The following is a 12,639-nucleotide window of genomic DNA, read 5'->3' as shown; positions in this document are numbered from 1 at the left end:
GAAGCGTGCGGGCATTGAACGTAGTAACTTGTTGCAAACTCACGCTATAATGAGCAGGCAGGGAAACCTGTTTTCCTCTCGATGACGACAAGCAGCGTGCCATCACGCTTGGGATTAGAGAATCAGACGCCGGCAACCCACAGCAAGGATGTACATACACCACAACCACCTACCTTGATGGGGAAAGCACAATAATCTGCGCAAAGCAAGTTCACAACATCGCAAACATGACAAGCCTACAGTTTTTGATTTGTGAGGTGCAAACTGAGCATGGTAGGTGTATACCGAGGTTTGACCATTGTCAACCTTGCGCATCGTGCATCACAAAGGACAAACATGTAATGCATTGATTTCATAGGCGCAGGAGAGTTGGGTCCCAAGGGGCACCAGAAGAGCCGATATCTGGGGTGTTCATCATAACAATTTGCAGACTGGGGCACAATGTCCATGGACACTGTCATTGTCACCATATGAGTGATCGCAAGCTCTGGTAATCCAGGACAGCGGGCCAGACCATCCAAAACCTGGGACGCGGATAGAAAGAACGGAATGTTTGGGACCAGGCAGTATAGGTTGGCATGTTTGGATGCTTGCATATTTGCAGTGAGGAAACGCAAACAGTACATGTCAGAAGGTCATCCAATTCCAGCCAAATGATACTGTACCTGGGTTATGTTTCAAACAAAGACAGAAGCAAAGCCACTTGTGGATTGTGGGGAATACCATCAACACTCCAGTTTCCAGAAAGGGTGTGGGGATGAGAGATGAACCCATCGAGCAAGAACATTCCAAACATTCCATCGGACAGAAACAAGTCTAGCACTGCATCCGGTAATAGATACCGGTATGGGGCAAGGGGCCCTAGACAGGTGTCTGGCATTTGAAGAACTGCGTGAGGTCCATCTAGAGTGGTAAGGTAGCTCTCGTCTCGAAGACATAAGCGGACATATCTGGATTGGGATCACGTCCATGGCTGGACCTTTGAGAGGGTCCTTGAACATCTGGTCTGGGCTGGCCGAGGCAGAGATGGGGCTTTTGTTCGTGGGTCAAGGCCTAGATCGACACCTGAACTCGTGGCCAGATCGCCCAGTACAGACTCGGAGCGACAGAAGTCAAAACAGTCCACGTATGTACGTGCCCAGCAGTGTCTGGAGGTAAACAAAGGGAGACAATGATTGACAATGAATCATGAATCGATGGAGCACGCGTCTTCGGTGTTCAAATTCCTGACAGCTGGAACTTGAGCCAAAGTTCTGGCCAAGGTCGGTTGTTGATCACGTGCACTCCTTCGGTAAGGTATCATGTGACTCGGAGTCTGCACCGGCCGCTGCACAGCAATCCGTAAGCATTAGTCATCAAGGCACCTGGCAGTCAGCAATACTTGTACTCGAGCTCGACAACTTGATCATAGCAAACCCGATGAATACCTGGGTATGTCAGTTTTCCGCCGGTTGAAACGGCTGTAGGTACGGTTGAGGCCATAAGCACGGCTGTAAGCACGGATTAACAAGGGCATAATCATCCTGTTCTTCGGCTTCATGGCCTTGCTCGGCCGCGGGCCGAGTCCGGCAACCTACGTAACTACTGCCCGGCTTTCCTTTCCCTTCCAAGGTTCCTTTTTCCGTCTCGTCGAGCCTCGGAAGTGGCAGGGGCAGGATTTCATTTCCAGCTTCGATCTTCAGGCTGTGCTGATTTGAGACCCTGACCAGGGAATGACCTGCCTTGACACAGTTCGGAAAAGGGCCGCGGGATTATTGCAATTCAAGCCGTCTGTGCCTTCATATTCATGTGTTGTATGCCCGACGTGGCGCGAAGAAGAGATGAGCTCGGTTACGGTGTGAATCACAACTGTATGACCTGGCGTAAGATCGCCCAAATTCGTGCAGAATGCCATGTCAGCGTTGTAGAAGGAGCTTTGCCATACAGCGCATACTACCATAAGCAAGTCCTTAGCCCAAGGAGTAAGCAATGCAGCTTCAAGACTCTTCTGTCCATTGCAGGGCTGGAACACGATCTACATGGGTTGCAGTACAGCCCGTCTGGACTCCGTCTCACCATGGTGCTAGCGGAATATACAACATTGCAGGCCTTCGCTACCTACCTTAGTAGGTGCACAGTAGCAGTAGCACAGTTGGACGATCAGCTGGGCCCAAGGAGACCCTGCAGCCTGACTCGCATCGCTTGTGTACATGCTGTACATGCAGATTGAACTTCACCTAGTCTGAAGGCTAAATGAAGATCTGCTGCTGAGCTGTCGCAAAGCTGCGCGCATCGAGGTGCGAAAGGTTAGGCCCTTCGTATGCACGCTCTGGATGGGCAGAGCAGCTGAACTGACTGTTTGCGGCTCGCCGACGACCGCCTCATACTGCGCTCAACCCCAGCCCCGACCATCTCTCTAGCAAAATACGGGAAAACATGGAGAGAAGTCGGGGAGAATACGGCTAGCGGAAACCAATAGAATAACGCGGCTAGGTCACCATCCACCCTGCGATGGAGTCAGGGAAACCCTTTCGGTGCCGTTTATAGGCAAAATCGGCAAGCGAACCTCGCCAAGACGATATTCACCGGGAGTACTCTTCAAATTCGAGGTCAAGGAAGCACCGTGCATCATCGGCGGAGGGCGCCTCGGTGTTGCAATGTCCGAAGACATGAACGGCATTTCCTATGAGAGCTCGCAGCCTGATATCAGCTTACAGTACGCTGTACAGCCATCAACCACATTGCCTGCCTCTTGTGACTTCCGCAGTGGAAGCTTCTGTGATCGAGACCTAGCATGTAGAATACATGGAAGCGACGTGGGGCCACGGGGTCATGGAGACAGGAGTCGAATACACACTCCAGCTTTCTTGAGGCTCATGGCCCGCAGAATAATCGGAATGAGTAGTGTATATCCTTTCGCTATGCGACACGGCAAAGAGTCCGTGTGGATTACTACTGTTGTAGCTGAACCGGCGAGGGACGGCCGACGGTAGCAGTCTGGAAATGACCAGGCCGGACCACAGTCCCCCAGAAGTCGGGCAACTGCCACATGGCGCTCCATCCACCGTCCAGAAGTAAGTCCCACCTCGACCTTGCGGGTTTCCTTTTGCTTGATTCTGCCCGATATTGTGCAAGGGCCGTTATTGCGGTCAGTAGTGCTAATTAGCCGCATGGAACACGGAGACGAGACACCCAAGGGAGGGCCAGGGGTAGAGAAGGCGGAGAAGAGTGTTCAATTCAAATGAGATGCCACCTTAGCCCGGTCTGCGGTGCCAGGAAGCTCGAGGCGAAGGGAGACTAGGACGGTACTCACGGGTTCCAGACCGTGGTGGGACAACATGTACCTTCAGGGCAAAATTAGGAGGCAAGGTACCTGGGTCCGGGTCCCTTGCTAGTACTTGCACGTAGCGGCTTGCGCTAGAACTCTCCCCGTGGAACCGCGCGCCAGATATGGCCGAATGAGGAATACCACCAGCGGCTCTCTGGGCGGGGAGATTTCGGGGTTGCCCCGGTTAATTCCACCAGGTCGTAGGAAGTGCTCCCGCACACCCGCCAGCGTTCGAGGGCGACGAGGCGAGTGAAGCGAGGTGAAGCGGCACAGCGGCTATTCCACGGCTGCCCAAATGGATTCAATGTTGATTGATGCCAACAGCACTCCGCAAACTAGGTCCTCCGCATAGTCTTCGAGTGCAGGGTAACTCACAACGATGGGGTACTCCGGATAAAGAGGAGACTGGCCAGCGGTACGGTTCCGATGCCGATTCTCGGGTTGTGAGTTGGCGCTTTTGTTGTTGTCCAGGACATCACTAGTACTATAGTAGTAGTAGATGAGTGTTGGCTAAGCAAATGGGCGTTCTCTGGCGCCCGGAATCCACCGATGGGCGCGTACAATTGTATACCTGGGGAGCGAAACGAAGCGTGGGTGTTGGTGTTGTTCTGGCAAAGACGGTGAAGAAGAAATGACAGATATCGCCGAAATCTGCCTCTGCTGAACCAACAGAATCACGCAAAATTTAGGTAAATATGTAGTTAATGGCCAAGAGCCCTGACATACCAGTCTCGGTGCGTGGGATGGATGGAAGCAGAGCCACTTCATGAGAGGAGAACAACTTGACTCATGCGCCAAAAGACATGCCGCACTCAGCTGAAGCTGCTGCCTACCTCAGGCTGCCCGATAACTTGCGATGCCTGAGCATCACCGATGATTATCCAAATCGATGATCAAATCCTGCATAGTAGAGAGTCTGGGGAGATTCAGGTCGTAAGATCCGACCCTGCCGGCGTGAATAATCAATTCAAGAACCTGAACTTGGATGTAACAGTGGTTGCGCAGTCACGCAGCTCAATCTTGGATGAGTGGTAGGCATTCACGGTTATTATTATCTGCCTAAGACAACGGTTACTCAAATCATTCCGGAGTCTTGCTGCTACGGCCGTCACTCTCCTTGTCCGTCTCACAGTCTCAATCTCGCTGCTCACAGCCTGCGACACCGAGACCAGATCTGCAATTCTGAGCAACACAGGCACTGCCATAGCAGAAGGGGCTGGCCCTGTCGATCGATCATGACTGTAATTGAACATTGAATCACACCGACTGTGCTCGACTCGCGACCTACCAAGCGTCGGAGTGGAGGTGCAGCCAGATAGTCCAGGCCATTAGCATTCCATTCTGTCGAGCATGGCAGAATCAAAAGGAACAATTCAACGAGCTTTCATCCAGTCTCTCGACTGAAATGATTGTCGTGGTTGCTGTTGGCGTGGGGTCTCCAGGCGGCGGTTGCTCTGATCCGGAGTTGTATTTGGGGGCGCCTGTCTGCCATTTTGACGCCTGGGAACAACACTCACAGCCCCCTAGAATCCCTGTAGATGTGTCGCTCCGGGCTACCCAGACAGGCACCCGGGCAGCCTGTCATCGACTCATCACTCTGACAGACGCGAGGTTCAGGCGCCATCCGCCCTCGATCCGCGTGTCCGCAGCCGGCGGCCTCACGTCGAGTCAGGCATCAGCCACCAACCATTTGACCAGGCCTCGACATCTATCACCATCGCCATCAACATCCCTTGCACAACTGCAGCTCTCACTGGCCTTGGACTGCTCTTACTCAGCTTCAATGCTGCCCTTGGGTCCTCCCTACATTACCCCTAGACACCGCCAGATGGGCGGATTACATGGAATACTGGCTTTGGGCTTTCAATCCAGCATTTGCATTTTAAACTCCCCCTTGTCCGAGACGACTCGGTATCACCTACCACAAGACTGTAGTATACGACAGTAGTAGTCGTTGACCCCCTTGCTCGCTCCCTCACTTCCGCGACCCTGGTCGATACCCCGTGGCTTGCGCCTCGAGCCTAGCGACACTAAACACCCAAGTCTGGGAAGTCGGTCAGTTGCCTGTCGAACAGGGTGTCACATTCGTTCTCCTAGAGAATCATACGTCCTCTCGTCTGCACCACTTCCGGCGGTCAGTAGACCGACACGAAACGAACCAGGCCTTTCAAGCCGGTTCTTTGCCAGTCAGCGCTGCGGAACGAGGCGAACAAGAGCATGAATCATAATCACACTCTGAATAAACAGGTTGAGTGGTGGCATTACTACCTAGTATTGGCTGGCATACGGCTTGCGCAGACCGAGTTTTGGAACACACATAATAATACTTGTGTCTGCCTGCTCTTCGAGTTGCCACGAAAACCATGGACTTTGGTCTCCTGCAAATACGACCTCAAGTTCTACAGACTATTCTCAGAGCATCACACGAGAACTCCTTCTGTAGCCCCCTGCGTTCATCACGGCGGACTGAAACCAGCGATCCCAGTGTGCCAGTGGCATACCAGCCTCTCTAACTTGTCGCGGCTTCAGTTGTTCGCGGAACCACGGACACGGTGCCAAAAGCGACAGGCCAGGCCTGCCCTTTCTGCCATCCTCCCCCACAACCCGACGCACAGACCGGAGCCCACGAACAACGGGCCTCAACCTGGCTTTTCAAGTGTCGGTGCCAGTGCCATCGCCTTCAGTTGGGTTCCACCGCCGCCAACCTTGTCGAACCCACACTTACAGTGACAGTGGGCCCCCCGTCTGTGCTGCAGTTCCGATCAAAGACCCAAAGCCCAACTCTGGACCGACCGAGGTCGCATTGCATCCGATACACCGGGTTTTCCCTTTTGGCCATTTAGTTCACTTCTCTCGGGTCAAGGTCACCGTGACAGATCCAAATCAAAAGAGACCAGACCGCACGGGGAAGGGGGGCCACACAGAGCTCCCACGATTATAATTGCTTCTATCCACCCCCGTCTGGCCCGACAACTACTGGCATACATATTCACATCCATATCCTCTCTCTTCTACAGCACTGGAATCGCTTCTACTCCATCTTCTGTAGAAGTGTGAACGGACGCGCCCACCGATCAACGCGCGGCAAGTTGGCCGCTCAGATCCCACATCACTTCTCCAAGTCACCGCGCGCGGTTCCCTGAGAGCCCCCAGGTCCGAGCCCGTGTTTTTGCCGGTCGCCCACAAACACCCGTGTCGCGCCTCCCGGCCTTGCAGATTATACATTATTATTGCATCACCACCCGCAAACAGGGCGCCGCCACAACACCAGGAAAACAAAACCCCGAACTAAAAGACCCTGGCAGCAAACACGCCCGATCAACATATCAATAACCTCCCTCGCCCGAGTGCACCAGTCTCCAGTACGGCACTCGTCCGTCGCGTTGTTCCACCAGACTTCAATACAGACAAGATGTTCTTCAGCTCGCCTACCTCCAACATCACTCCTGCTATGACATCGGTGGCCATGTCGCGCTCAGACTCCCGCGACTCGACTTCTTCGACCACCTCGTCCAGATACAACCATTCAGGCGCGCCTTCGTCCGCCTACGCAGCACTTATCAGTGCCTCGCCTACCTCGTCGTGGCCCATGTCTCAAGGCCTCACTCGCTCAGACAGCACTGCCTCCAGCACCACGTGTCAATCCCAGAGTTCCTCGCTGGCAATGCGCCGCGACAGCAGCAACTCAACGTGGCTTCCTAGCCCTTACCGATCTTGCATGTCGTCCAATGGCGCCGAAGCCACCTCGTACCTCTCGGACGATGACCTCCTCGGTCTGCCCGAGAATCTAAGCCTGCCCGTCGAGACTATTCCCGCGGTTGCTCCTCAAAAGGAACTCACCACTGAAGAGCAAATCGCCTATCTACGGGAGATTCAAGAGAGAGAAGCCGCTCATCATCATCACCATCAGCACCATGCAGTGGGACATCGCGCACACGACGCCGATGCCCGCCGCAAAGTCGTCCGCTTTGCCAGCCAACACGATGTGGCGAGCAGCGGCAGCAAGTCTCGTCGACCTAGCACGATCAAGCGACGCCAGACCGGCCTCCGACGCTTGAATGGACCTCAATGAGACTGACTTGTCGTCTCTTGTTGCCTTCGGGTGCGTGGTCCGAGGCTGGTTCCTGGGATCATGCAAAGTACGACTTGACTGATTAATTTGAGCGAATATGAATCTACGGCCTGCAGTATCCTGCTGTACTATATCTTGCTAGCGGAGCGAGCATTTCTTGCATATGGGTCTATGGGAAATATGGGAACTATGCAGTCTACGACCGATACCCTGCCTAATATTGGCAATCATGAATTTGTACCAACTTGAATGGTGATAATGGTTGAGTTGGGCTGAACTCCCATTACTTTTTTTTTGCTCAGGACTTGGTGGGGAGCAGAGCAACCGGAGCACTGGTCTCCGAGCGAGAGCCATAGTGTGATTTTTGATATCCGGCTAATTTTCTTCAATACTATACCCGATGTTGAACTACAAGCAATTGAACTATTCTGAATACTCTTCCGTTCCACTGCAAGCTATCTGATTCTGTCTCATTATTGTGTTCTATCGGATTCTGCAAGCAATCGTTGCCGTTGGCGTCGTGTTTAGACTCTCCATCTGACCGGACTGGGATCGCTTCGCTTCAGATTTCCGCGCAAACCTTGTTTCTGGCGCGCGACCCCGGGAGTGACAATCAGCGTCTGACCGTGCGATCGGATTGCAGTGCATCTCGCATCGCATTGCATTGCAACTGCACGGCCCTTTGGTCCGCCAGCCACTGCAGGTCTCCTACGATGATTTATTACCATGTCCAAGATGCCAGTGACTCGGAACACGAGTAATTACCTCATGAAAGATGGAAGGCGAACGAACCAAGTCGAGTCGGTTGGTTAAGCCACACTACTAATTGGCGTTGGCAGTACAGTAATAAACGGCTGACTATTGCCGTACTCTGTAGATCTCTGTTTGACATCTGCCGTTCAAGTTATTACTGGTTGCTTGCAGAACAGCAGTAAGTACAATAGTGACGGAGTTGGAGAGTCGACCTGACGGAATTGAATGGCCAGTTGCTCGAGAAACTTGACACGAGGGGGTTTCCGCGACCATTAACGCCCATTGCCGGTGGTTGTGCGCCGGTGGTCGTGGTCGGCCACTCTCCGACTTCAAGACATTATTGCAGTGCGGTGCTTGGTGGTTTGGGACTTGGTTCCGGATCGATTGCATTATCGATTAATTTGATCATGATCATTTAACCGTGCCAACCACTACTACTGTACCGTTATTGCAGTCGAGAATTCGAGAAGATTTTTTCACACTCCAGTATCTAGGCCTGTACTGTAGTTGTGCTATGCTTCAGTGCAGTCAGTGTGAACAATGATGTTGTTTTGTGGTAATACTATAGTAGTGAGTGCAAGCAATTTGCATGTGAAACTCCAGTTGAACCGTAGCCGGCGGCCCAGAGCCGGGTCCATTTTTCTGAGTCGAGTCGTCGGGTCGATTCGATTCCATTGCATGTGATTGCTCCGCGTCTTTTCGTTGCTACCTACTGTTGCTCTTTAGTACTGTTACTATTGGTGGGAAACTAGGAGTCTAAGAAGTGTAACAAGTATACTTGGACAAGCGGGGATTGGACACGGGTCAAATGTGGCTGCTGTTAGTAGTGTTAGTGGCTGTTATATCGGGTACTCGTGACGAGCAGCCGTCGGAACGAGAGTTGGGAGAGGGCAGACTTTCCCTCGGCCTTCGGCATGTCGGGATGGGTCACGGGTTCTACCGTACGCTGCAGCTGAGTGCGGTGGCATTGTATGGCATCAGTACCGGGCGCTGGTAATACTACTCTCGTAGCCAGTGGTACTTGCATTGGTTGTCGGTGTAGGTAGACAGGATCCCTGGATGCAAAAGAAAGATTGCTGGCGAAAAGCGAGAGAGAGAATGCTCTGGGCGCTATGACTTGCCCAATTGGGGAACTTTGGCCGCGAGTTCAACTACAACATGGTACATAGTACTACTACTACTGCCCCGCAGGCTCGGAACACCAAAGTGATCAGTGACCGCAACGAACTGCGCGGATTACAAGTTGCCTACAACTCCTGCCGCCTAAAAATCGTTAAAACATACCCACCGAAGGTTCTCGAACGGGTCTAGTTACCTTAGATAGGACTAGTACAGTGAAATTACGGTAATAAAACTGGCACCCTTTCTAGCCTATTTCTATGGCTAGAGGTATAAAATACGTGAAATAGGCGATGTAGTGGTAAATAAAACAACGCTAGGCACCTTATAGTATATGTTAGGAACGCCTAATGGGAATAGGCAGAATAGGAATAGGCAGAGTACAGCGATAAAGTCTTCAATTAGTATTAAGTACTCCTTAACCCTATAGTTATATATAACTCGAAGTATAAGAGAAGAAAAGCTCTCTTATATAGAGTATATATAGTTTATATCTCTTAGCTTCTATTTAAATAGTCGAGAAATATAAGTTATCGATAGTTAGTATTAATATTTATAATATTATTTCTCTCTTCTAGGCTTCTTATTCTCGAGAAGATATAAGATTTCGTATCGATAGAGTCGCGTACGTAGTCGTAGTTATATAATAGATACTCTTCTTCTTTCTAATATAGTCTTACGTAGTCTTATAATAGTATTATATATCCTAAAGTAGTATTTTTCTATACTTAGCGGTATATCGCCTATACCTTATAACTATAATAACTTATAAATAAACTTAAGTCTTCTATTCTTTATTCGTCTTTTTATATAAGTCTATATCTTTAATTAATAATTATAATAATAGTTCGTATACTCTTAATTATATATAAGTAGTATACTAATAGAAATAGTATTAATTTTAGATTTAGCGAACTCTTCTATTATAATACTCTTTAGTAGAAAGCTACTTAGTAAATCTTCTAATTCGCCTAATAAGAGTAAGTAGAGTCTATCTTATATACGATCTTATACTAATACTCGTAGCTTTACCTAATAATACTCTCGATATTCCTAATAACGAGATACTCTACTAACGATATATTCGATCTCTTAGGGATAGTATTTAAGAGATTATCTACGAGTATAAGCTCGAAACGATACGCTATATAAAGTATATACGTAAGCGGCGAACTATTATATAGTATTATTTAGTAAGTCTATACTATATCGTATACGACTTATATACTAACTATATAGATTTTCGTTACTCTTCTAGACTAGGCTAGAGCTCTACTTATTATAAATAAATAGGCTCTACGAACTAGTAATAGCTATATAGAAGTTTATACTATTATATATACTTTTTATCTCGAGATACGTATAGTAGACTAAGTATATATAAAGGCTAATAAGAACTCTCTACTAGTCTCGCCCCTAACTTCTATATATTTCTCTACTACGTCTTATTTAATATTAACCCTAAACGTATTAATAATTCGATAATTAATAGCCGAGATAGCTATATCTACTTTCTTAAGCTCGCTTATAACTCGCTATTATCTTTTTTTATCTTTTATTACTTTAACTCTAGATTAAGTAGTCTCTTTTATATATTAACTTTTAAAAAACTTATATATAATATATTAATAAGCTTTATAGTATTTAACCGCTAGAGACTTTATTATTATCTCTTTTAACGAGAAGACTAATATTAATAAGGCGAATAATATTTTTAAGAAGTTTAATAATTATACTAGCTTTTCGATTAAGAAGAAGTAAGATTAGATCTTAATATTTCCGTCTCGAGTACGACTCTACCGCTATTATAATAATCGATTATCTTTTCTATTTCGGAATTCTATAATCGCTTCTTTTATATATTATAAGTAATCTTTAGATTCTTAATTATTATATATCTCGCTAAATTCTTTCTATTAAATATAGAATTTAGTTTACTCGCGTCTCTAGCGCTTATCGAGAATTTCTTTAACTTTCTATTCTTCTTCTTTTTAATATCGACTAATTTAGAAGTTTTATCTTTAGATCGCTTATAATATATTTATAATAAAGATATATAAAAGATATAATATAGTTTACTATACTTCGCTAGAAGATCTAGCTTATATACGTTTTAGCTAATTCTCTTAATAATACGAAAGAGATCTAAGAACTAATTAAATAGTTTACGATTTATATACGAGAGACTAATATTCTTAGCTACTAGTAATATACGATTTTTAATATTAAAGAATATTAATTACTATTTCTCGTTATAATATTTCGCTATTTTTATAATTTACTTTTTAGTAGTAGTTCTTATCTTAGTAGTATAGTATAGTAATCTCGCTAATACTTTAGCTCTTTATTCTATAAGTATATTCTCGTTTAGGTTTATTTATAAATTACGTTCGAGATTTACGTCTAGAGTAGACGTAAAGCGAAGTATTCTTAAGAAGGGAATTTCGTCTATAATCGTATTAAATATCGAGTTTATCGTATATTTAGCGCTTATAAATAGACTAGTCTAATCTAACTACTTATAGTTAATATAATATCTTAGATATACTTCTAGAGTTTAGTTTATTTATTTTATCTAACTATTAATCTAGAGATAGAAGAATATAGAGAAAAGTCTACGAGTCGTAAAAAAAGCGTATAATATTCTCTAATATACTATAGTAAAGATAGTTTCGCGATTACTAATAATCGACTTAGAGGCGCTAAATCTCGCGATAATTTTTTCTAATACTAGTTAGACTATATCTATAGCTACGATATTTAAGTAATACGATATTAAACTTATTATCTTTAAGTATCTATTAATAATAACTAGTATTATATTATATACGCGTCCTTTACTTATTAATAATAGTAGATCTACGATAAAGTCTATCGATATATCTTACTAGGGCTCTTACGGCTATAGAAGAGACTTAAGCTTTCTATAAGACTTATACTATAGTACTTTTATTCGTTAATAGATATTATAGATCTTAATATAATTAATTATATCTTTTCTAATATACGACTACTAATAGTATTATATAATAGTCTTTACTATTCGGCTCTCGCTAAAATATCCGCCCTATTAGAGATTATTATAGTTTATCTAGAGAATCTCTTCTCTTATAGTAGAATTATATAATATATATATAATTTCGTTATAATAGACTATATCTTTCTAGTTAATAGTTTAAGTTTCTTAAAACTCGTCTCTTTTAACTTAACTATTAAGTACTATCTTCTAGTAAGCTTTCTTATACTAGATATTCTATACTTAGAGCTCTTATAGTCTAGTCGCTAGTAAGTCTCTATATTTACGTAGCTTAGTAGCTTCTTTCGAACTTAGACTAGAGATAGCTATTAACTTAGCTTTAAACGTTAGTAGAGTTATAATATTATAACT

General features: G+C 46.2%; 1 protein-coding gene across 1 annotated transcript; it reads left to right on the top strand.

The window, feature by feature from the left end:
- The first annotated feature begins 3,969 nt into the window (after positions 1-3,969).
- Positions 3,970-8,752, top strand: HMPREF1120_01091 (uncharacterized protein). Its single transcript, XM_009155098.1, has 3 exons — positions 3,970-8,183; positions 8,257-8,310; positions 8,366-8,752. The coding sequence occupies exon 1, from the start codon at positions 6,720-6,722 to the stop codon at positions 7,377-7,379; it is 660 nt and encodes a 219-aa protein (XP_009153346.1). The 5' UTR covers positions 3,970-6,719; the 3' UTR covers positions 7,380-8,183; positions 8,257-8,310; positions 8,366-8,752.
- The last annotated feature ends 3,887 nt before the right edge of the window (positions 8,753-12,639 follow it).

Source organism: Exophiala dermatitidis (genome assembly GCF_000230625.1).
Source record: "Exophiala dermatitidis NIH/UT8656 unplaced genomic scaffold supercont1.1, whole genome shotgun sequence".
Classification (NCBI taxonomy): domain Eukaryota; kingdom Fungi; phylum Ascomycota; class Eurotiomycetes; order Chaetothyriales; family Herpotrichiellaceae; genus Exophiala; species Exophiala dermatitidis.
The sequence above is the reverse complement of the archived record's forward strand: the minus strand, read 5'-3'. Positions and strand labels throughout refer to the sequence as shown.